The sequence below is a fragment of the Necator americanus genome, chromosome I, assembly GCF_031761385.1.
Source record: "Necator americanus strain Aroian chromosome I, whole genome shotgun sequence".
Classification (NCBI taxonomy): domain Eukaryota; kingdom Metazoa; phylum Nematoda; class Chromadorea; order Rhabditida; family Ancylostomatidae; genus Necator; species Necator americanus.
Window position 1 is genome coordinate 21,555,373 of NC_087371.1, and position 25,542 is coordinate 21,580,914.

The 25,542-nt window shown below is 40.8% G+C and overlaps 2 protein-coding genes across 4 annotated transcripts; both read left to right on the forward strand.

Moving 5' to 3' along the window:
• Nucleotides 1-1,896: 1,896 nt before the first annotated feature.
• Nucleotides 1,897-3,477, forward strand: RB195_006441 (uncharacterized protein; the record flags this gene model as incomplete). Its single annotated transcript, XM_013448671.2, has 3 exons — nt 1,897-2,013; nt 2,727-2,814; nt 3,347-3,477. The coding sequence occupies 3 exons, from the start codon at nt 1,897-1,899 to the stop codon at nt 3,475-3,477; spliced, it is 336 nt and encodes a 111-aa protein (XP_013304125.1).
• Nucleotides 3,478-9,035: 5,558 nt separating this feature from the next.
• RB195_006442 (uncharacterized protein) lies at nt 9,036-23,823 on the forward strand (the record flags this gene model as incomplete). Of its 3 annotated transcripts, XM_064179518.1 has the most annotated exons (19): nt 9,036-9,146; nt 10,068-10,192; nt 10,324-10,358; nt 11,298-11,431; nt 11,786-11,885; nt 11,940-12,010; nt 12,065-12,170; nt 12,470-12,545; nt 13,651-13,769; nt 13,853-13,960; nt 14,032-14,146; nt 14,218-14,353; nt 15,107-15,162; nt 20,676-20,782; nt 20,864-20,943; nt 21,025-21,126; nt 22,992-23,161; nt 23,414-23,567; nt 23,674-23,823. In XM_064179518.1, 19 exons carry the CDS (start codon nt 9,036-9,038, stop codon nt 23,821-23,823), a joined length of 2,055 nt encoding a protein of 684 aa, XP_064036466.1. The 3 variants fall into 3 exon arrangements, with proteins under 3 accessions (XP_064036466.1, XP_064036467.1, XP_064036468.1); XM_064179519.1 differs by lacking the exons at nt 15,107-15,162; nt 20,676-20,782; nt 20,864-20,943; ... (2 more) ...; nt 23,414-23,567; nt 23,674-23,823 and adding exons at nt 10,735-10,833; nt 14,557-14,628 and having other exon boundaries at nt 10,324-10,405; nt 11,309-11,431; nt 11,940-12,019; XM_064179520.1 differs by lacking the exons at nt 9,036-9,146; nt 10,068-10,192; nt 10,324-10,358; ... (7 more) ...; nt 14,032-14,146; nt 14,218-14,353.
• Between the last annotated feature and the right edge of the window lie 1,719 nt (nt 23,824-25,542).

Consider the following 25,542-nt stretch of genomic DNA (forward strand, 5'->3'; position numbering starts at 1 on the left):
TAGCAGCATAGTTACAGCTGAAATCTGAACTGTGCTCGAGCGGTACGAGTGATTCATTGCGCACGTAGTTCTTGACTACATTGTACACAACCAAAGTGAAAGTGGTTCCAATGAACACAAAGTTTTTATGAATTATTCTAGATTTCGAAGGTTTGGATGAAAGGTAAATATCGACAAACAGTATTGAATAGTATTCGTTCGTAGTTATTATATCTTATCCAGGTATCATTTCACAAGGGTCCACAAACTACTTTGGAAGGAAACGCCTAGCAGACGTCTTCAACCTTTCGTCTTCATTTGCTTCCTTCAGCTTATCGAATCCTGACGAGATGACGATCTTTTTACCTTAGTTCAAAGTCCGGAACCTCTTATCACACTAGGCGTATGAACACAGCCAGCATGGGACAATACACCTAGATTGTAGAATATAGCCGAAAATCAGTAAGCATGAAAAGCTTTGGCAAGAAGTCAACAACATTTGAATTTCATAAAGTGATAAAAAAACACCTTATTGGTAGGAAATTTCGTAAAATACAACGCATCTTAGCGTTTCACTAATTTGGAACACACAAACCACCTGGTCTTTCAGCACTTTTTCAAAATGGTAAGACCTTTGATATCTATGAAATCTCGGCAAACAATGAATTAGAACAAGCACGCCTTTCTAGTTATCTACAAACGAAAGGACGTTTCCCAAGCATAGATCACAGCAGAAAACGAAGAACAGCGTAATCTCCAAAGATTTCTACGAATACTTGAACTTGCTCTCACAAAAATGGTTTTGTCCAACGCATGCGTGAGTGAGTAGACGAAACACCAACTCATCTCCTGATGCATTATAGTTTGACCATAGCTATAGATTCTTACAAAACAACGAGAAAAATGTACGCTGTACATGCTCTATTCGAAAATTGGCGAACTAACATGAAGTTCAGCCGCAGGGAGAGACAACTCGTCCAAAAACATATCAGCCGTTGAAACCAGCCCTCCCCACCACAAGTGAGTCCGGTTCGGTCGGACACTACTTGCTTCCGTATTCGCATGGGCGTGCAAAAGAAATGTCGTTAAACCCAACCTAACCAGTCAGGAATAGTCCTTGAAAATATTTCGAACTACCGCACCTATAGTCGGGTCAAATCGACATGGAGTACAGACAGTTGCGTAAGCAGCTGCGCTTGAAGCGACGCAGTGTAGACGGCGGTTGGAATCGACGTGGGACCATCGCGAACTGCAAAGAAAAGAAGGAAAAGTATCTCTGAAGGGAGGGGACGAACGACTACAGTCGATTTAAAACAAGCTGACTTGCCGTGCAGTTGCCTAGGCAGTTCCGCTCACATTGGAACTTTTGTTCACTGAAGTCGAGCAGCAGAGGAAGCGAAGGTCCAGTCCGATCCCAACCGCGTCCTAATGTATCCACCATGTTAGCTTTCATCACCGGGCGGTCTCGAACCAACAATCCTTCAACACTTCGATCCCGCTTTTCGAAAACCAAGTTGTTGGAATGCTGTGAACCGTTCTTCGCCCGAGCGCCAAAAATGCTGCGGCGCGACGAAGCACTATCAGTTGGACGAGTTGTCTGCAGGAGATTGTAAACGTCGACATGCGTTTATTGGCACGGCGCCCTGAGATTTTTCAGACATGTTGCCTAGTTATTCTTAGTTGCTTATGTCTTAGGCTTTTGGTTGTTCTGGACATACGTTTTAATGGAAAGTGCACAGCTATTTTTCCGCTCTTTTGGTGATGGTATTATCAATTTGGTCGCTCGTCTGGGTGTTCAGTGGATCTGTATCGGACATTCGGAGAGTTACATGATCGCATTGGCCTTCGTCTGCCGGGAGTTATGAATTTCGTCCCATTTTCCTATCCCTATTAATTCTAGGGTCTCTCGTTTCACACATGCAAGCTGTTCAAGTACTTAAAAAACTGCTCGATGACTACAGGAAGACCACCCCTGGAAAGCTCAAAATCATAGATGCATACATGCTCTATATTCTTCTCACAGGAATTGCTCAGGTAGTGACAACTTTTCTGTCCTTCGGTATATATATATATATATATATATATATGTATATATACATGTATAAATGTATATATATATACATGTATATATATATATATATAAATGTATATATATATATTGAAGTTAAATCTGGATAGTTAACTTCCATACCTTCCTATTTCTTGCTTCTTCAATTTCTCTTACCTTATCAATTTTGGCAACAAGACTTGGTTTTCGTTTTGACGTACGGAGACTTTTCCATGGTGGACAACATTCAAGTTTTAGTGAAAATGACTTTTTTATGCTTTAACGGAACTTCTTCAACGTAGATTGTTCGCATCATTCGGAATGAAAAGACAAAACCGATGTCAAAGACTGTCTTATTTGAATATTTCAACAGCGAACAAATCCTTTGAAACGAAAACTAGTTTGGATACTGCTTTTAAAAATGCTGCTTCGATTTTACTGTGACTTTCGGGATGGTCTAATGTGATTAACGCTTTTTCGAATAGTTAACGCCAATTGGAAGCAGTCTCAGTTCAAAAATGCACATTTCACTGAAGTTTACTTCTCGTTCTCGCGACGAGAGTTTCCAAAAGGACCGGAAAACGTCCATTTGAAAGTATTATTCGAAAGTCTCAATAAAACCAACATAAGTGGAACATTTTCAACTCGTTCTTACACTTTTTAAAGAAGGAAATTGCAGTATTTGAGTATTCTCTTTTAGTTCCTATACTGCCTAATTGTTGGTACATACCCGTTCAACTCTTTCCTCTCAGGATTCATTTCCACTGTCACCTCGTTCGTTCTTGCATGTGAGTTTTTTTCTTTCGTTTCATCGATATTTACATTCGTTTATTTTACTTACTGACACTATTTCCGCAGTTTTAACTTCAATCATTGTAAATGCGGAAGAAAAGTGGCGGTGGCGTCAGCATCAGTGGCGCCCTTATTTCCCGAGGCTCTAACTTACTTTTTTCTCTTAGTAACTTAAGTTTACATGTCATAGATCCTCTAAGACTAATGCTTAGGCCTTAGGGCCCTGATTGATTTGATTACTTACTTCGAGAAATAAGAGCGCCACTGAGTGCGTCCCCCCCCCTCTGAAACTTCTGAAACATGCCCATGTCATCAAATGTAGAAATTTCTACCTGTAGTTGGCTGGGCAGCATTTTTCTCCCATTCAACACTTTTTTTCGGATGAAAACTTTTTAACGTTTAGGTAATCCTTACTTGTGGTTCGTGTGTTCATCTCCACCATATTTATACTCTTCGGCTATTATTAAGCCTCACTGCGAACCAAAATCATTAGAAAAATATTTTTGCAGTATCAAGATCTTATTTCAGCTTGTCTTCGTGTGCAAGTGAATGAGGATAACAAATCGGAGTTCTCTCACATTTCACCCGAACGAGCTTTTGCTGACTTCATATTTGCACATGCAGTTCTGCATTTGGTGGTCGCGAATTTCCTAGGTTAAATGCTCTATTATGCCTGTGTTGTGCCTTTGTGTTACATTTATTTCTCCTGTTGTTTCTGAATGTGGGCCTTTCTATCTATCAAGACCTTAAGCTATCGGTCTTCTGAGCTTCTCCTTTTACTTAGTATTTATTGTTTACATTTGTTTGTTCTGTTACATGATGTGCAGATTAGTACGGTTCATTCTTGAATAAAATGGTTTATGTATTTTGTGACTAACGCCTTCCACGTCTTTTCGTTGTTCTACCTTTAATGATTCCTTATCTATCATCTTTCATCCTTTTTTTTGCAATCAAAATAATTTTTAGTTCCATCATGCTCTACATGAGACCACTCCGCCTTCTCAAAAACTCTCTTACTAATCCAACCTAGTAAGTTTTATGTTTTTTCTTGTCGTTCTCAAGCAGATTTTGTGCAAACTCAATAGCCTTTGCTGAGCTACTAACGTATCTGTGAATGGTGCTATATGGTGCTTGAAGCACTCTCATGACCTGTTTTGTAATGCTCAGGTGCACTTTCGAAAAGATGTAAATAGTACTTAAGTTAGGTTATCCCAAAATTGGTGCGCTGTGAGCAAGCACCTTGCTACATAACGGTTTACATTATTTCATTACATGGCTCACTTAATAACTCCAATATGGGTTACCGCAGCTCTTTTTCTGCTATTTATCCTGAGTTATTTTGACGGGCTGCGGAATATAGTTGAGACATCCAACTTCGAAGCTCAATGTTTTGAAGAACTTCTAAACGAAATGTTTGAATGAACCCCAGTAATTGGGTTTTCTTGAACATTCAAGTAGTAGGTTCTTCGTATCGTTTGGAGCGTGCCTTTCGGAATCCTTTTGCGTAAACAGTTATCAGCTGAACACACTTATTTGAGGTAGTCCGAATGTGACAAAGCCTAAGTAAAGGTCTCACTCTAAAATTCACCATGAATCCTTCAACAACGTGTACGCAACTGCACCAAGCTTCAGATCGAAATGAGTCCACTATACACCGGGCCAATAGACGTTTCCGAACCGCGGGGATGCGCACCCACACTCGTATTGTTTTTTTTTCTGTCGTAAAAATAATACAGAAATACAAATCAGAGCGAGAAGTCGAAATACACTCTGAACAATAGTGGACAATTCTTACGGGATTTCTGATCCATTCTGCATTGTTAGCAAAATAAAGCAATTCATCTTCAGACAGCCACTGTGCGAACTCATAAGAAGCGAAGCGTTAAACACTGAAACTAACATTCAAAGAGAACTCCAAAGAATGAATTTTTTTTTAAAATAATGTCAGTTACTCTCAAAACATCGGCCACACAGATATATTATTACTATTATTATATTATATTGTATTATATACACACGCAGTATTCGGTTCCGAGAAATTCGAGATCTCCATTTCCTCCCTGAACGCAACGGTGTATTGCACATATATAGTAGGGCTGGAGTTAGTGGGGTTCTGAAAGTGGGTGGAATTTCTATCAGTCTTAGCAAACAACCATGTCTTTTCCGAAAGATAAATTAGGAACCTGTAAAAGACAAATAAATCGCCTATATTGTCGTGCGAATGCAGTGATTTATCTACCTGTCTCATTGGTTTTTCCATCCTTTTGTTATGTGCAAAAAAAAATTTTGCCCATTAGGATTCTCGCATTTCTCGTTCGTGAATGGTCGTTTTGCGCGAAAATACTTGTTTTAGTGATTCCATCTATTTCTCTTCCAAACTCTTTGACATCCTATGAATCCCTACCTGCATGATACAGTTATGGGTTCCTAAATTCGGTGATTGCCAGTATAATCCTTTTGAACGAAAATGTTCTCGGTGTGGTTGCGGTGACGAGAGGACCTTATGCATTGTTGAGTTGTTTCAGGCATAACTGCCAAAATTATCACCTGGGAAACGCGGCGCGATGCAATTGTTGAAGTGCATGAATAGGTTTCCCCTCTTCATTCTGATTTGCAGAAGTTTCTGCTCTTCGCTCTATTTTTGGCAACTCCTCAGTGAAAAAAATCGAGTAAATTAACATTTCTTCCCATTTCTCATCTTCTCACTTTCTCATGTGATTTATTTACTTCTATAGCATAGATGAGATAGTCGGAGCCGGTGCTCCGACTCCCTTCACTTTTGGACTGATAACGGAAGAACGCTTTTCACATTAGAACAGTTGACAAAGGGATCCTCAACAGTTGAGCGGCACCCCATAAGCCAGATCCCCTTCACCTGAGGAGGAGATTATTTTTTTTTTAGCATAGGTGTGATGAGAAGAGGCCAGGTTCTCCTCATCGCACCTATGCTCTATAGTCGCTTTAATTTCATGTGGTTAGATCTAAGACTTCTCATTGCTCGTCGAGGAAGAAGTCATCATCATTGTTTAAGTTATCTCGATAGTTTTTTTTTTTTTTTAACAAGAAACCGGAATAAACTTTGCTATGGCAGTGCTGCCTTCTTTTTAATAACCACATCCGAAGACTTTGGTCACCAAAATTTTCGCTTATGTAGCACCTCTGCGTACACCTGCTACCTCATGGTGCTTTTCTTAAAACCTCCATGAACGATCCCGTTTTACCGCTCACATCTTAGCGTTTAAGATTAGCAGTATCCTATGTTTGTGCTGCCTCTCTTTGGTAGTGCTTCACTTAATGGCACCTTTTTGAAAGGGTCCTTTCTTGTTTCTAGGAAAAATGAAATAAGGTTTCTGCACATGTCTAGCTCTAGTATTCAATGTTTCAGCTATCCGACTTATGGAGCTTATGGAATATCCGCATTTATGATGGCTGTTTATTTCTGTGAATGGCAAACCGTTGGGCAGTACATTCCTTTCTGGAACAAGCGTTATCCAAGCGCAACAGCTTGATGATCACTCTTCTTAGTCTACTTTGTCGAACGCTGTAAAATTATAGAATTGCGATAAAATTTAGCCCATCTTTATGTTCTCATTATTTGACTTGAGATGTCATAGCGGCTTTTATTGACAGTTTTGATTTTTGTGACCTAGTTCAAATATTTGGTGTAGTGCCAAATTCTGGCAGTGCTCTAGGTCTACTGTTAAGCCAGACAGTGACAAGCTTTCTCTCCTTCTTTTCGCCGATTAATGTGATGAAACGCGGCTGATTGGGTGTTTTTCTTTACTTAGTTTGACTAAGCAGTGACTGCTGTTGTTGGTCCTTCTATGTCAAGAGTCAGCGGAATATATTCCATCATAGTCGTCTCGGTTTGACTGTGCTTTTTTTTCGTTGGTGAGCGCCATAAGTCTGCACGTAGAGTGCGAGCGTGTATGCGCAGCATTATGTTAGCTTTTTTGCACTGCAGCACAACACATCCGCCATTCTTTGCCTTGTGCCACGGCTTAATTGTTGGTTCAAAGGTCGCCTAAGAATGATTTGAAGTTTGTAGCCAACTGAATTCTAACTACATCTTTTTGTTAGTATTTAGTGTTAGCGTACACGGCTTCTCCCCAGGCGCTTCGGTGGAGCGTAGCGGCTAGGAGCGTGGTGCAATGCTTGATGGCACCACCCATCGCTGCAGTTTGAGACGTTCCCAACTCGGTTCCAAATGCTGCCTCCAGCGCGCCGTTTCGAGCGCGTACGCAAATGCACAGCAACTACACTCGTGATTCATGTCGTTTTGACTCGACTATATGGTTGGATCAAAACGACATGAATCACGGACAGTTGACAGTTAGAATCGAGGTGGGACCATGGCGAAATGCAGAGATGGGTGGCGGTGTCGAGGAACCCGACCGCTACTCTCCACCGCACCGCTTCGAGCGCAGACGCATACGCAACTGTCCGTGCTTCATGCCGTTTTGACCCGACTGTATGTCTGTTCCCTTTTCCTCATTACTTTTTTGTCTTATGCACCTTTTAACAAGGATTTTTGCAATCTGCAATCACCACTGTTTTTTCATGTATGTTTTCTCCCTTAGGACAAGAAAAAAAGGGGTCCTAGTACACATTATCGCTCTTCGTCCCATGGTAATTTGGAAATAGAAACGCATTTCTTGAGTTCTTATGATATATACAATTTCCAGCTAGCTTAGTTTAGTTACCCATAGTTTAAAGCTAGACATAGCCAAGGATTTCTCTTGGGATTCTAATGAGAATGAACACAGGTAAGCTTGTTCGTGGAAGTAGCTGCGTTTTGTTCATCACTTGAAGAACAATTTACCGTACTTGGCGTGCATTCGTTTGTGGGGGTGGGCTGTGGAAATCCCTGTGGAGATGCATCATTCAGTGGATGACTATTGCTATAATTATATTATCTATATACTATGACCATAATACGGAGCAGATACCAGTCCTTTATTATTTTAATAAGGAACAAGTTTTGCAGTGTAAACATGTCTCTTGCACACAAAGGATAAAAGGGATCAGAAATAGGACATCTATTTGTTTTGGTTGCCGAGGTTGGAGGGTTTTGTCGGACTTTTGTCTTCCGAAGGTTTGTCGCGATCCCGTTTGCTGTTATTTCCGCGGAAAGGGAAAGAGGAGCGTAACACAATTGGCAAGAAGTTCCGCCACGACTGCACCGCGGCCACAATGGTGCGAAATCACCTCAAGCTTGTCTAGGAGGATAAGAACAGTAACTTAATACATCGGTTAACATCCGCAAACGATTCCGGATTGAAAAGGACGCGCTGGCATATCGAAAGCGGATTGACTATCGCAAGAAATTGTACCCTTTATCTACACAGTCTGAGTGATGTAAGCGATGGTCCAACCTCGATCGCAACCGCTAGCTCAACAGCGTCGCATTGAGCGCGGCCGCCTACGCAATTGAACCCAGCGTCGAGTCATTTTAACTCGACTATAACAAGAGTTGGAACATTGCTGGCGCTCTTCGGCGAATTGTGCGCCAGTCCTTAAAACTTTTGCTTCTACAAGCATCCTTTACTTCTCTTGAAGGTGTGGTTAGAGACTGAATCGGCAGTTCAGATCAAAGGCGAACGTCTTCTACTTGAGGATCTCTGCAATCGTCTTTCTTCAATGTCCACGTTGTCCGCAACTTCCGTATCTTTGCAGCTGTTCTATCTATAGTTGAGCGATCATTTTTGCCATTTGTACGTGCTTACATATCTCTGACTCATGGTGGTGCGTGAGAGAATGAGTCAGCCGACCTTCGACGGAGAGGACAATTCCGTAAGCCTCTGTGGAAAACCGGTTTTTGAAACTGCGCTGATCAATTTGATGAAAGCGCGTTACGAAATGGCAGGCATACACAGCTATGACTTTTACATAATAAAACAGTGCGAATTACTTTGTCTCTTTCGTCATCCCACTCAGTGCTTGAGAGTTTCCCAAAACACGGCTGCTGTAACACTGTGCGAAGGCTATGAATGCATGGGAAATTTGTTACAGAGACTCTCCTTCTTAGTTGAAAGTTGAGTATCCCGAAATCTGCCGGAACTGTTGATTATCAAATTATAATGCGTTTTATCAATTTTTGGTTACCTATGCTTTTTTGAATCCGAAGCTTGCAAACATCCTTCTGTGGTTTTGTGTCGTAAATATTGCACTGCAGTCTCTTGCTTCATCTTCCCCGAAAGTGTTTTGCGTTCAGAAAATGTCTCCGTTTGTTTTACGTCTTCGTGACACTGCCGCTGCTGATGCGCTCTTCTCTGAGGCTTACGCTGCCATTGATCAAGGACTGTGTTACGAGGAATACAATGACCGAGTGAGTGATCAGATTGAAATTATTGTGCGATGTCTGAACTTATCTCACTTTTCAAGAATTAAAAAGACAACCTTTCCCGTTCCCGGTGTTTCCGTTGAAGACGGCTGTTCGTTGCTATGTGTCTGGTTTTTTTTTTACTTATTGCAACTATTATCGACAAGTCAATGATCCTTGTTATGTCAACCCTTTTCCACCTCATGTTTATTTTGGGCAATTTCAGTATATTACAATTAAAAAGTATCAGCTGCAGCTTTCAATTCTATGCGTGCAGGGTAGCTCACTTGTACTCACTCACTTTTGCAAGTTCCCTTGGTCCCCAGTAAATGTTTCACTGTGCCACTGTTAATCTATGCAGAGTTCCAAGAGTCCACTGGACAAGCAAGAACTCATCTTCTCAGAGTTCTGTAATTCCATGGAAGCTCAGCTAGGTTCATGTGTGTTATGATTTTGCGTAATGCCACAGAACGTCCTGCAGTCCATTAAAACTTCTCTAGCGCTGAACCTATTCCATCAGTTTAAACACAGTTGCTTTTTGGGGTTCGTCAGCAACTTTTTTCTTGCCGTATCTTCAGAAGTCACACAAACACGAAGCGTGGGCACAGCTGAACCTTGTCATCCTCTTATCACAATTCCTTCGAGGGGAAAATGTAGTTGAGGGGCGGGGGCACTCAGTGGCGCTCTTATTTCTGGAAGCTCTATCTTACTTTTTTCATAGTAACTTTAACTTACATGCCACAGATCCTCTAAGACTAATGCTTAGGTGTTAGGGCACCGATTGATTCACTTATTTACTAAAGACACCACTGAGTGCCTCTCCCCCTCCAAATACACCTTACCCTCCGTCGATTCTGACTATGAAGTATAGTCCTTTTCGTTTTGTTTTTCAAATCGGTATGAAAGGTCCAGTAATTAAGCGTTTAGGAGAATGCTGCATCAATGTATGAAAGAGGACTTAACCTTATCACGGAGGCGGAGAAAGCAAAAAATGCGAAGAGGAGTGACTTGTACAAACATCTAATGGAGGCGAAGCCGAGTGTAGCAAATCGGTGAGTTGCTTTACTGACCGGTCCACATCCATTCTCAAAAGTCCTACACATGTCTCTTCCTTTCCTATCCATCAATAGCCTAGGTAGAGTTTAGTGGGAAAGTCCTAGTATTTTCTAACGTCTTCTTTCAGACTGAAAGTACTAGAGAAAGAGATTGCCCTTTATGGTACGCACAAAGACGAAGTCCTAGTACCTTCCGAGAAACACGAAAAGATAAGCCTGTTAAGAGTAGTCTTTTCCTTATTTACGTTACTCACTTTTTAACTCCCAAGTTATCTCTTGGGCTCATTGTAGTCAGTCTGACCTTCAAATGGTCGAGTTGAAACGACCTGAAGCTCGTTGAAGTTGTGTAAGCTGCTGCGCTAATGCAGCATTGTTGAGCTGGCGGTTCCGACCGACTAGTACTGCAGCGTTGGGTGTAGCTAGCAGGGGTCTCTTCTCGATCCAATCGCTGGCTCCATCGCGCCTTGAATGCAGTCGCTTGAGCAACTGCACTGGGCGTCAGGTCGCCTTGACCAAAATTATATAACTCGTTTTTTAACGTCAAAGAAGAACTGCGCGGATGCTTGGAGGAAGTGGGAGACGCAGAAGCTGACGTTATATTTTCCGTACCAGATGGTGTGCAGCTTTTTACCATCGATGTAAGTTTAGTTTTTTATAAACAAGTTTATATCTATACATCTGCACTGTGCACTTTTGTGCTTCGCTGTCTCATCGTTCGTATTAAGTGCTATTTGAGAAAAAAAGTTGGTGTGGGAAATGTTTGCTATCGATTGTGATGGTGCACAGTCCGCACTGGCATCAGCTTGTTTCTCTTTCTGCCCTGACCCATTCTATTCCGCTTTGGGCGCTCATATATTCTATTCGCTCCTTGCTCCGGCGCCAGACACACACACACACACACACACACACACACACACACACACACACACACACACACACACACACACACACACACACACACACACACACACACACACACACACACACACACACACACTTCTTTTCTTTGCTGGCACAACTCCAAAAACATATAATCTTATGTAATATTATGTTTGTATTAATCTAGGCGCTTGGTTTTCACGTACCCGCTTTTATACTTTAGTATTGTTGAAGGGTGAAAACACAACTGCACCAACGTATCCAACATCTTTACAAGTGCTGCAGTTCAGCAGTCCCGATTCGACTCCTGAAAAAGCTGTCTCGGATGAAGGCAGTAAACCGTCTGCTCTGATACAGGTACTCTAGAGCATTTTGATAACTATAATAAGGCTGAAGGCACCAAATTAGTTGTAATGTTGGGTCAAAACGATCTAACTTGTAACGCAATTGCGTAAGCGGTTGCAATCGAAGTGGCGCGGTGGGATTTTCGCTCAGTTCCTCAGCCCAACTGGACTTGGAGAGTGTTCCCGCGATAGTTCAATCACTTATGAAATCGCATCACAAGTAAGGTCGTTTAGACCCTACTTGAGGGTCTTTCTATATAGAGAGAATCATCCTCTTTGTTATTGTCCTGCCAGTTGAGGGTTTCGAACTTAACAGGGCTCGTTCCAATTTTTTCGAAACTTTTGTTACTTGTCTTGTTATTTCAAGGTTGGCCCATGGGTTTATCCTCTTGTACGTGGTCAGACTCCAGTTCTGCGCAACGATTTTGGAGCATATGTTGTATCAAACCCAACGCAAGAAAATCCGGGTAAGATGGAGCTGTTATGTGAAATGAAGCGCTTGGTGACAATATTTGTTCCAGGCCTAGCCGTTGCCATTCTGCTTCCATCAGATATCGGTCCTGAAGTAGAACAAGAGTTTCGAGAGTTTAGTGTGCAAATAGTGAACGAGATTCTTTGGAAGCCCGTTTCAGTACAGTAGTTTCAGGTTTTGAGTAAGTTCTGCGATCTTCGCGACCAAGACGTGAGAAAGGAATTTTCCGAAGATGAGAATAAACTTATAAGTAGGAAAATTGCACAGCTCTTGATAGCTGGTGAGTATTTTCGTTTTATGAAGCGGCAGATAAAAGATCAATATTAGTGTTACCCCATAGTTTCGTAGGTACAGTTTGGCCAAAACGAACCGGGTCATGTTGCAGTTGCAAAGCGGTTGCGCTCAAAGTGGCATGGTGGGACCTTCATTCATCTCTGCAGACCAATTCGTGCTAGCGACTATCCTGTTTCGAGCACAACCCTTTAGGCAATTACACCTGGCTCCAAGCCGTTTTGACCCCACTCTAACTGTCTTGGTTCCACGACCACGGTTGTCTATCCTTATCCTTCAAATGTTTAGGTGGTGAGCGTATTGCATGGGGCGTTGAGACTACTGCAGTTAAGGTGACCTCGTATTTGGACGATAAAGCGGAAAGGTTCGTTTATGTATATATAATGTTATATTACATTATATATATATATAATATAATATAATATTATATTATATTATATTGTATTATATTATATTATGTTGTTATATTATATTATATATAATATATTTCATGTAAAGTCGCATTTTTTGGTGGCTTTATTCGTAGACTAAGATAGAAAGCAGACTGTCTCAAGAGTAAGATGGGGAACCCTTGTGTTACAGAACCGAGAAATAATTTATTTAACGTTTCCGTTTCCTTTGTGAAGTCCTAGTTTCTTCGTGACGTCTGAATTTTCTTCTTGTAGACAGTGTGTGAATCGTTGAGTTTCATGAGGTTCATAATGAAATCAAATATGAGAATCTCTTTCCTCATGAAGGTCTAGTAAAAGATGTTGATTTGCAGTGAAAAGTCGCGTTGGCGGTTACGTCAGAAAAACCGCGATCTTCAGTCTCCTTCCTCTCAACCTCACGATCACTTTTGAGTATCATTCGTTTGCAGTCGTATCATTCTAACATTACGGCCAGCACCATTGCACTTTAGAGCGATACAGCTGTATTGAGGTTCATTGGTTGTTTGGAAACAGACATGCAAAAACACTGCGCAATATTGGTAGCTGATTTTGACTGTGCTTTACTCTTTTTGCTTCTGATTAAAGTGAAATTTTGGTATGACAGAACCAAAGGCTGAAAATAATCAGGTATCAACATACAAGGAACGAATCATTGGTACAATCTTACTGAAACTGGCGCGCTTAGTGAGACGCAACAATTCTGCTCTATGCTTATTTTATTAATTTAGGAGAAAACGTAAATAGTGATACGCAACTGTAATAGGTCTGATAACTACAAAAATTGTTTTTTTAAAGCAATATTTGAAGAAAAGGACAGCAAGTATCAGACGACAGAGCATATATCATAGTTTTAATATCCATATCCATTCTCGCTGCTTGGCTAGCCAAACTCAAAAAAAAAAAGACATAGAGCATTTCGAATAGGGACAAAACTCAACCAGGAACAAAAACCGAAATAGTGACAACCGGATAGTAGTAATCAGGACTGTAAAGATTGTGAGGAAACAATATGACTTAAATTGTAAAAGTGAATTTAAGGTATCGATCAGGGATAGAACCTGCTGAAAAACCTGTTTCTATCAATCCTGCTCTTAAAGGAAGTCTTCTTTACATGCATAAAGGCTCAAAGCTAGTGGCGAAGTGCACGCGATATCTGCGTTGGTTATGTTGTTCATTTTAACTTTTTCATTAGAAAAAATATATTTAGTTTTCTCTGTTGAAACCGTAGTTTTTGTTTCAGTGGATAAAGTTGGTGACATGGGTGTTTCTATCGGTAGATCATTAGCATCTGGAGCGGAAAAAACTTTTGGGAAGGGCAGTGCAGCAGGAGTTGTATCTGGAACGATATGTAAGCGAAGCTCAGAAGAGCAGCAGTTGCCGTTGACAGATGTTTTCTACGTACTTAATTGGATGTTTTAGCTGTGCTCGGAGGTGGAATCACTGGCGTTAGTACTGTATGGATGTCTCTGGAGGATAACAGCCGCTCACTTTGTCGTAGCATTGCAAATCAGACTGTGCAGACTGTCAAACTGAAGTTGTCATGACATTTCCTCTACTTCTTATCAAAAACTTTACCTTTTAATTCTTGCCGAAGTAACTTTAAAGGTATGGTGATGAGGCTTCGGAAGCAACCCATCACGCCCTATTTGCTGCCGGGCATGGATCGTTAGCTGCAGCGCAGTTGTGGGATCTTGGACCACGTAGCATTGCTGGCCGTATGGCGCGACGCGCTGGTGTCCAGGTACATTTTTTTTCAGCGAAGATGCGGATAACAGTCGTTTTATTCACGGCAACTAATGTTGTCATTTTCACGACAGCGGTGATCTTTCATTACTTGAATGGAGCTGCAAAATTGGCTTCTAGATTTTGGAACAACTTCAGATATAATTCTTTTTTTCATTTCCGTGGTTGGCTTTTGTTTCTATATCATTTTTTATCTTTTAGATGGTGAAAGATCTGCATGAAGTTCGGATCGGGGAGAGTCTACCTATAAAAACGAAACCAAAGGATTTATGATAACTAGTAATTGAACAAGGTCACAACCTCCAGTACGACAGATACTCAGTTCTTATACTGTCGTCATTGTGTTTCATCTCTTATGACTACCAGAACTGTGTAACGATGGAACTGTTACATATAAAAATTTAACCATTCACTAGTCTCGTATGTAGTCAGCTCGTAATCGATGCTGCAACTTTTTTCCTGTCCTTCATAAGATGTTTTCTTGTTTAAATCTCTAAAGTTTCGCACATAAATTCTACACCTTGCCATCGCAGCCTATTCAGGATAATAAGCTGCTCGTGAGTGAGATTAAGTTGTTTTGTGTTTGGTGTTTATGTTTGTAGGTGTTCTGATATGATATTTTAAAATAAATATATTTTTTGTTATCGCAACCGTTTATGAGCAGGTGTTTTTGACAGTGTCCTCGAATTATTTGGATTTTTCTTTGGTTTCATCCTTACTTAAATAAATCTACATTTGAACTTCTTTCTAGATGGTTGTTAACCAGTCGGAAAAAGAGATTGGGAAGCTAAAAAAGAAAGGAATCAAGTGGGTTGTAGTTTTTTTTTTGCCTTTGTCGACTACTATTTTTTTATTTTTAAGTCTAACCAGTGCGATTTCGTGATGTTTCTTCCAACTCCATTCAAGATCTTAAAATCTCCGTTTTGTTTCTTGTAAAGGTCGATCATCCCAAATTAGCTCCAAAGGCAGATTTACTCTGTTTCACATAAATTTTTGAAAGGGTCTGAAGTTTCAGGGTCAGCGTGGTGTGGGAATTTCCTCCCTCCCCGTCTTCTTGTTCTGGGCAGTTCTCGATTGCTGTTAATTCAATATATTGAAATGTCATGTGTTTTGAAAAGCCGAAAATTAGCTGAGGAACAAATGGCAAATGTGAAAGTACGTAGCTGGCAGAAGCGAAGAAATACCATTTACTAGAAGAGGCAAATTTGCTGAAATGCTGTTGAAATACTGGTATTGAACTATTTTCATTTTTATTCATCCTATTTGTACTCTAAAAAATCTACGAATTATATTCAAATTCTGATCTAGGCACATAAATGAAGAAGCACATAGAATGAAGAATTGAAAAAATGAAGAATCTTAGCACATAGAATGAAGAATTTAATTTTACGCAGTTTGCAACTGTTTAAAAGTAAACTTAACAGAATTTAAAAATCAAAAAGCCCGGATTCTGTGTACACTGTTACGTCTGGGAGATCGTGAATAACTCCGCCTAAAGAGGACCAAAAGAAAAAGTTAAGGTGGTCCTTAGGAGAAGAAGGTTTGTCCTAGAATAACAGTCATTTTGCTGCATTTTTTCACCTCTTTTTCAACTCCTCTGGACTTTTTGGAATTTGGATGGGACCAAGTTTGAAATTTTCCGACTTTTTTTGGATTTCTCCCATCTAAAATTTGAGAGAACCAAAAGGTCCTGAAAAGAGAAATTTTGCACATAGGGGGTTCTCTTAGGCCCTCCATCCGAATATATGGGGGATTTTTTTGAAACACCGTTTCTTTTTTTAGAATGGAAAAAATAGCCAAAATCTCAGTTTTCGCTCACGCGCCGAAAAGTGAGTAATTTTGAATAAAATTCGATAACTCGAAATAGCTTAGAGCGGAGCAAATCATCTTCCAGTTTTTTGTAGCCGAGGATTTTTTCTATCAGATGCTGCATCAAACGTTCTCCAGGTCCTCGCCTTTTTTTTTCAAAATTTCGATGGGACAGAGATGGGAAAAACGACTTTTTTCCCATCAAAATTCCAAAAAGACCAACAGGTGGGAAAAACAGCGATGGGACTGTTTTTTTTTTGAGCAAATCTTTTTCTCTCAAAAACTACCTGAACTTTTTCTTTTGGTTCTCTTATGACGAAGTTATTCGCGATCTTCCAGACCTGGCAATGTGCACAGAAGCTTTTTTGTTCATTAAATTTTGTTAAATTCACATTTAAACTGTTGTAAGCTACGTAAAATTGAATCCTTCTTTTTTTAGAAGTAGTTTCAAGTTTCCATCTCTTTTGCAAACATTTGCCTCAGTGGGGTGTCGAACTTGCGTGGTTTTGTCAGAACGAAATGTTGATGCTTCCTTTTTACTGCCCTACGCCTGAAACTAAATATAATGTTTGTAATTTATGTAATCATTTAATATTATTTATTGTAATATTTGGTAATTTATGTAATTGTTTAATTACTATGTAATATTTTGTGCTGGTTATCATGCTATCCTCAATTCACAACTGGCCACCGCACACTCCCCTACGACACCCTTCCCTTGCAGCCCCCTCCCTTTACGACCCCCGATGGGAAAATCCCTTCACACGCTTGACCCTGTCTATATATTTCCCTTGAAAGTACACTGGAAAAGGAAATGATAGTTTGTGGGATTCCTTTCGTTCTGCTGCAATACATTTTTGGAGATTTTCCACTGTGTGGAATTTCTTGCGTCGAGGATTGTTTCTGAATTCAAACCCTCACATATTGACAAGTTTGTCAAGCCGCTAAAAAGAGATAAACTCTCTTATAAAATGATGACAAAGAATGTAGTTTGAGTGGATTTAACGAAAAAAAAGAACTGAAAAACTGTATCAATATACTGAGAAGGAAAAACTGCGTTTTTCTTGTGTCAAAAAAAAACGACGAGCCATTGTCAAGTCCTGCAGGACGGGTGCAGCGCCGTGATAGGATTTTCCGGTGCGTCTGAATGGTCTATCGTTCGAAACTGCCCTTGCCAACAAAGTCTTTCATTCCACTGAGGTCGACAAATTGGTACTAGTCTTTGATACATTTACATCTCACAAATCACGAGCACACGTTCGTAAACCCTTACGATTTTGGACTGGAACCCTGCGCCTAAACATCCGAAAGGGGTTGAGATCAACACCCACCACCTCATAATTTTATTTTATTTTATTTTATTGTGGGGCGGGTGTAGTGTAGCGGTTCCGCTTCCTGCACGATCGATCGGAGATTCGAATCCATCTTATTGCTCACCAAGCCTTTCATCCCTCCGGGGTAGATAAATTGATATCAGACTTGACTGGGAGGATAAACTGGCCCCCGCAGGTTATTTTATAGGCCAACACGTGTTCCAAAACCTCAACGATTACGAATTCCAGTAAAACGCGTTGGTGCATCCCAAGTGGATTGATACGCCAATGACTTTATCCTTCTACTTTTTTATTTTATTGCAGCTATGCGCTAGTTGTTTCGAAGCTTTATTCAGAAACTGGAATTCTACAGTATTCTGAATAACTTCTGAGTATGCTTATTCTTATCTAATAATTCGTTCCCACTAAGCACGTCTCATAATCCATTGACCTTTTCTTTTTGTTTCCGAAATTTCTGGATCGTTGTTTTTAAACAGAAGCCAATGAGCTGACCGCTTTGAAAAGTAAGGAGCCATGGTTTTTCTCTGTGGAATTCACGTTGACCAAGCTGGCAATAGCTCTATTTTCTCGGAGAATCCCTGTTTTTCCCTATTTTTGGTCAATTTTCTAGCACTTACGAAGACACAACCAGGCCACTCGTAGACAACATACCACGATTTTGAGATGGTGCGGAACCCATGGGAAAGGTGTAGTTTGGGTTTTGTTGCAAGGCATCATCTTTGTGCACGCGCCGCATCCGAACGAGCAGCCGAAGATCGATGATGTCTCCTTACCAGCCTATTCAAGTGAAACCAATTAATAGTCTGGCGAAGGGACCGGAACATGTACATAGAGGCGCATTCTAACGTAGCTCATAGGAACTAAAGCGGTTCCCACGCCGTTTTTTCACAATGATTAGAAAAGGATGAGCGGAACAACGGTGGTTCCGCATTCTTCTCTCCGAAGTCCACGCTTCCGCTGTGGGTTCCGCTTAGTTTACGAGGAACACGTATCTCGTAAAGTTCTTTGAATGCAGTAAAAGAGGTACTCGTGAAAACCGGCTGACCGCTCCTGACCTTCCTTCAGCGCTGCACGCCTCCGCGTAATCACGGCTGCCACTCCACCAGCTAGACATCCTCCACGACCGTGTTAGATCATCTAACCCCGCCCCCTTATTGCTTTCTAACCAACGCTGCGCGCGACATTCACGTAGCGACGAATCAGTGGAAACTGCGAATTTAAAAGAGGTAGGAGTGTGAAACGAATTGACGCAGCAAGTTCTGATGTACGAATATAGTAAACTGAGCGCATATTACCGGGAATTAAGGAGAAAAACTACATCCTTTCATTAACTTAAAAGATATATCATCAGAGACATATCGTAGAGCATCAAAAAGTCAAAGATTTGAAAATTGATAAGAGTGATATGCGTGACCTATGTTGACCTCATTTGAGCAACTTCACACAAATAAAGATTATCTCAAAAAGATGCTGCAGGGAAAAGAATAATATGCATATATTTTCACAGATCTCATAATTTCAAACATTTCACACCCAAACTGTTCTATATAAACTCGAAGTGCATAAATATGTGTTTTTCACGATTAATTCAACGAATTCATGTTTAACTTTCGACTGCAGCAACTACGTATATGCCCAGCAACTTTATGCCCTTATTACTTTGTACACATTCTTTGAACTCCTTTCTACATTTTACCTTTTCAAAATTTTGTATAGATGTAATATTTATATGGAGCGCATGTCAAGTATTTTAGTACTTCCTTGTACGTTTTATAGAATAAAACTTTTTATAGTTCTCAAAACTGCTTTTGACAGCGTTTTATCGCTTAATTCCTATGTATTCTCTACATAAAATTAATATGACAAGTTAGATGTATTATTATTATTGTTGTATGGGGAACAGATACCTTTGTATCTTCAACATCTTCGAGATATACCTTTGGGTATAATGTATGTCTGCGAGGCATTAATCGCGCCTCGTTAAGCGTTGAATCCCAGTTTTACCCGGATAGATAAGCAAAAAGGAAATTCCTAGAAGGCGAAAAAAGTAGAGAAATATAGCATCACACCGATCAGTGGGAAATTCTTCGAAGCATCTTTTGAATTCTCAGAGATGGGTGATTGGTTTCCATCTAACAAGTCAAAACAGGATAATTTCATTTCCACTCGCGTTTCTAAATGGCATAAATGCAAACCCCTTTCATTTATATTAATTTACGAATACACTTTATATAGAGTTTCAAACAACATCTAATACCAGGCACTTTCCTTTTCCTTCGATTCTAAAAGCGCGTCGTAAGAGCAGCAGACGCGGCGAAATGAGCAAGGAGAGTGGTGTGGGCGGGGTGTCAGCGAGGCGTAGCACGAGAGAAGCAGCCAGGCTACTGTAGCGATCATGACGCTGTCAGAAGACGCGCTGTGCAATTAATACGCTCATTAGCCTCCTGGAGACGCGGCGGCACATCATACGGGTACCTCTTGACCGTTCCCCTATATGGCTACAAAAAGTCAGACATAAATTGGACAAAGCTTCCGAAAGCGGGAAAAGATAAAAGAACAAAGTGTCCTGCGTGGATCAATCCCTAATGAACACGTGTTCACCTATACAAAAACTTGCGAGAGCCAGCCGATGTATCGATACGGTGTTTTTTTATCCTCATAATCCATTCATTTTCTTTATCCTCATATTTCATCACATAATTTTTACCTACTGCGCAGTTATGGATGTAGCATCCGTTTTCAAATGTTTTCACAGTTATTTTAAATCAATTAAAAAAAAAACCTCTTAAGTTGCTGAGAAGATTGTATGTGTGAAGGAGAGTCGGAATGTTAGATAATCCTTATTACGACTACTAAACAGTAATGATTTTGTTTATGAATGCAACCTTGTTAAATAACTTTCCGTTTCTCCGGCTTTAAGACACTGTGAGACATGAAGTGAGATTTGATTAAATGAAGTTTGTCCAGGTAGGAGTTTAGTCAAATCTTCAAAGAATAGTTTTCTTTTTGATCAGTTTGGGGTGTTGTTCTTCTTTTTATAGACTGCAGTACAACCTTTTGACTATATGTTGCTATTGGGAAAGAGAACTCAGTATTTATTATAAAATAGAGTATCCGGTTGATACTTCATGTATTGATTGCTTTTTAAACGTTCCATCACTCCTTTACACTTTTCAGAAGAAAGAGGAAGACCCATGAAGATCCTACTGAAAGCCCTTTGAAAGAAGCCCACGATCTTAGGTGTGAAGAAAATATCGGAAATGTTCAAGTAACGTCCGAAATAGGTACGATCCACTTTGACTTGTTGTGGTAATCATGGCACTCACGGCATTTCTAAAGCTCATCCAACATTCGACATTTTGTAGACGAATGTCACTCTTCTGCAAATGAGAGCGATGGTGAGGATCAGTCGACCAATTTTGAGTCGAAACAACGAAAATCCGGAGTAAGCAATGCAGATCCTTAACTCAAAAGCACTTTTTCTATCGTCAATTTTAGAATTGGAAAACAAACCAAACTTTTTTAGGTGTTATATTTTTCGAGAATTCCTCCAAAGTTCACTCCTTCAAGGTTGCAAGAATATTTTGAAAAACATGCGCCTCGTATGATTGGGAGGGTCCATTGCACAGTAAGTTCTCAACTTCAACGTTTCGCGTGAATTAATACTATTGATTACATATAAAATTAAATTATTAAACTTAAATAACTTTTTGTAATAAATAATGTAATAATCTTAAAGGATAAGGTCACTTGCGTATCAATCCACTTGGGATGCTCCAATTTGTTTTAGTGGAATTAGTTGAGGTTTTAGAACGCGTGTCGGCCTATAAAATGACTTGCGGGAGCCAGCCGATGATCGAGTCAGTATTTTTATCTTCCCAGAGAGGTCTGGTAGCAATTTATCGATTCCGGAGGGATGAAAGGCTTGGTTGGAACTAGAGAGGCTGCGAGCGATCGGCCGTGTGGCCACAGCGAACCTCTGACCGACTGCGCTACACCTACCCGATATAGCAAATTTAGTAATAAAAATATGGTTTGATACATGAAATAATAAAAATAATAGAGAAGGAACGATAGCCTGCAACTATGTATGCAAGAATTTCAATATAGGTATTCATAATTGCTAAATAGACCCATACTTTTTTGTTATAGGTAAGCCATCCTATATTATTCATACGTTGCGACAATATTTGTAAAATTTGGTGTAAATCTGCGGACCCACTGAGATTGGATAGGAAAGGTGCATAATTGTTGTAAGGCTTAAATGGTAGTGGTGTGGATGTCACTCTCGAGAAGTGACGTGGTGATGAGACAGTTAGGCTGGCGAAAAGAAACGCAAAATGATTGACTCCGAATAGAAGTAACGTGATGATCAAAAACTGTTGATCGACTCGTTCCGCTGTTTCCTCAATACAAGTGTTGCGACATCGTGGCCCTTTGTCTGTCAAGCTCACTACTTTTCACGCCAATTTGGTTGGAGTTGACTGTACACAACTTTGAGGACAGAAATTGTTCAGGAACTAGAAACGTGTTGAAGTATGATGGATTTATCATCGAAAAATCACTGAACATGTAGAAACAAAACGTCAGTTGAAAAGGTTGCAAAAAAGTTGAATGCAAATGTTTGACTCATTACAAAATTTTTTAGATTCCCAACCCAGTTGTTTTTCACCACATTTAAATGCATGTACATAAATATAACATAATAGAAGTGACATTTATATGATGGCAGGCATATGTTTAATATGGTATAATATGCGTATGATATTCATATATAACATATTTGGATTGATTTATTTATTTACTGGCGAAAGACGTTTTATTTGTTGATAGTTACGCTTTGTTGTCTTTGACGTAATGCTAAGCCTCTTCTTCGTGGCAACACAATTAACAGCAGCGAAAATTCCTTTGTTTTGATCTTCTTTCCCTTTCGCTTTCCCCTCTTTCATGCTGAAATATTTTTTAAATGCTCATAATCAACGAGATTTTTTGGTACTTTAATAATAGAAGTGCTTAAATGCAGCATACCACGAATCTGACGTGATGAGCATGCTAAAAATGGGGTTGTAGATTGCGGGATCAGAGGTGGTTTCGCTCCCTCCCAGATCATCGTAAGAAACGAGTTGGGAACCACTTAGGTTATTACAGGGTATGTTAGAACGCTCCTCTATGCACACGTCTGGTTCTCTTAGCATCCTATTTAATAGTTTTACCGAAATAGGCTGATGAGATGACATAACCGATCCTCGACCAATCGCACTTGGGTGCGGCGCGTGCACAGGTTGGCACAGTGCAACTGAAATCTTCCTGAAAAAACGTCGTCTTCCATGCCGTTTCTTACACCGATCAGGGAGAGATGAGCAGAATCACCTCTGATCTCGCCATCTGATTCTGTCATAGTGGAAGAAGGAATAAGCAGAATAAAAAATAAGAGTAAAAATATGTACCGTCGTCTATACGTTGGGGGTATGATAATGACAATACATCTTTTAGCGAAACAAGAACGCAAAAACGATAGAGAACCGGTTCTCGGAAGGATGGTTGGAGGTAAAGAGAAAGAAGGTTGCGAAGATGTTAGCTTCACGTTTCGATAACACTCCTGTAGGAGGAAAGAAGAGGGAGTACGCTTCGAGTGTTTTGTGGAACATCAAGTACCTGAGTTCGTAAGTGAATGCTTAGTTTCTAGATTTTTATAGCAACATTTTTCGTTTGCCTGCAATTTTCAATAGTTAGTTGTTGTCCGATTCACTCTCATTATTGCCGCTGCGATGTGGCTACGTTGATTGATACGATCAGTAGAGAATGGGGTTAAAAAGTGACAAGGGATGAGGACAACCGCGCTGATTATTGGTCGTAATGTGAATAGGACAAACTTTTAAGCGCCCTCCTACATGTGCAGATGGTTCTACGTTCAGATTCAAGTGGGTTCACCTAATGGAGCAGCTACAGTACGAACGTGCGGTATCAGCTCACCACATGAGTGCAGAAATAGCTCAAGCAAAGCGTGTGGCCGCGCACTTCGAAGAACAAGTGGAAAAGGGACGAAATCTCAGGAAGTTAGAGGAGAAGGTGGATCGATTTTCAGTAATTATGCCATTCTCAGAAGGCAGAATGGCAGGAAAGTGTCTGAGTTATATATGCATCGTTCCCCAATTCGCTCATCGTTGTCTTATAGGCACTGAAAGCAAATGGAACTTGGAACAAATTCCAACGTGAAATCGAGCAAAGGAAGGTGTTAAAGTCAAAGCGAAAACGGTTCAAGTCGAGCCATGCACATTCTGCTGCGAAAGACGATGATGTGCTACAAATGATATTTGCTGAATAACATGTTCTCTATCGCAGAACTAGTTGTTGGTTCTTTGTTACTGGTATTGTTGAGAAAAGATTGCTTTGATTTCAAAAAAATGTCAATCAAATTAATATTTACTAACAAAGTTTCGGCGTCATTGCCTTCAGTCAAGGACATCAAAGCCATAAATGACTTACCGTCTCAAACACCTCATCAAAAGAATCATTCCACCAGTTTGCGTTCACGAATCTGACGTGGTAAGGATTTCCGACGGCCAAAGGCTCTACGGGGGCGTAGATTGTAAAAAACGGGTGGGATCTCGCTCACCTCTCCCCGCATCACTGTTAACTGACGGCTTCGGAATGCGGTTCCTCACGACATCCTCTATTGCGAATCGCACCCTTGTGCCCCGTTCCGCCTGCGATTCGTCGAGAATCCATTCGGACGCCCCGATGGGGAATTCATTTCATTCGACGAATCACAAGCGGGGGCGGGCGCAAGGATGGCGCGTTGCAGTAGAGGACGTCGTAAGGAACGGCATTCCGAAGCCGTCTGTTTACAGTGATTCAGGAAGAGTTGAGCGAGATCCCACCTGTTTTTGCAATATACGCCCCGTATAGTCTTAGACAGTTGGAAATCCATGCTACGTCAGATTCGTGGGGTGATGCCTTTAAGTAACAAAATAATGGCTAATGCTTACCCTACAGGCTTAAACTGGTAACATAACAGGCCATCTAGTACACTCGGATTAAATCGGCCTGAAGCCCTGCGCAGTCGCGTAAACGGCTGTGGTCCAAGCGGCAAGGTGGAGATCGAACCTGGAACGTGGAACCTTCGCTTTCTGTCATCGGTCTGCAAGAATGATTTATTGTCCCACCCCTTGTCGCGGCCGTTAGTTTCGCCCTACCATTTGAGCGCAGCGGCTAACGCAACGGCACCAGACGTCATGTCATTTTGACTACACCGCTACTATCAATGGCAGTGGTTTTCGTATGGAATCCCGAGGGCTCAGGCGTAGGTTAAAAGCCGCAGATGTCGCAGTAGAGGGTTATCTCGTTGCGCTCGTGGATCTCAGTCGTACTGTTTGTTTCTGTTCCTTGGGTAGTTATCCAAAGCGTTGCTACTGTTCCGCCTGCTATGGGCTCGAACTCATATGGCAGGATTGTTATTTCTATCTGTATTTCGTTGTATTCATGGTGCATTTTGCTCTGAGCTCCGAAAAGGTGGGGTATTTCTGTTTCGCGAGCACCTCGTGTTCAGGTCTTTAGAGCAGGGGCACTGCACAACATTTATGCTAACTATTCCTTCTTCGCATGATATTTGCTATTTCTATTCACGTTGGTGTTTCGGAATGTACAAGCGATATCTTTGAGCAACTTCATTCTATGAACACAAATCCGGTCATTTGACGCGTGGGCGTAAATCAACATCGGTGACGCGTCTGTCTCAGCGACTACTACTCGTTTATGGCTCTCTTGGAGATGGCGCTCGCACCCCAACGGAAAGTGTAGTGCTAAATGAATTTGTTGTGTTGCTTCTGAGGGAAGCTGAGGCTGGAGTTGTTCGCTGGAAATAACTCATTCAACGAGCTCAATTCAGGTGGATTGTACAATTCAGAAAAGAATATTCAGAGTTTGGCAGAGTTTGGCATAAATAACTTCCACATTTCATAGAAGGCTTGAAAGAAATTGGTACGAGGTATCTAAAAACGCTTCACTTCCCAAAGGCAGCTACAAATTTCCCTTTACTTCAAGT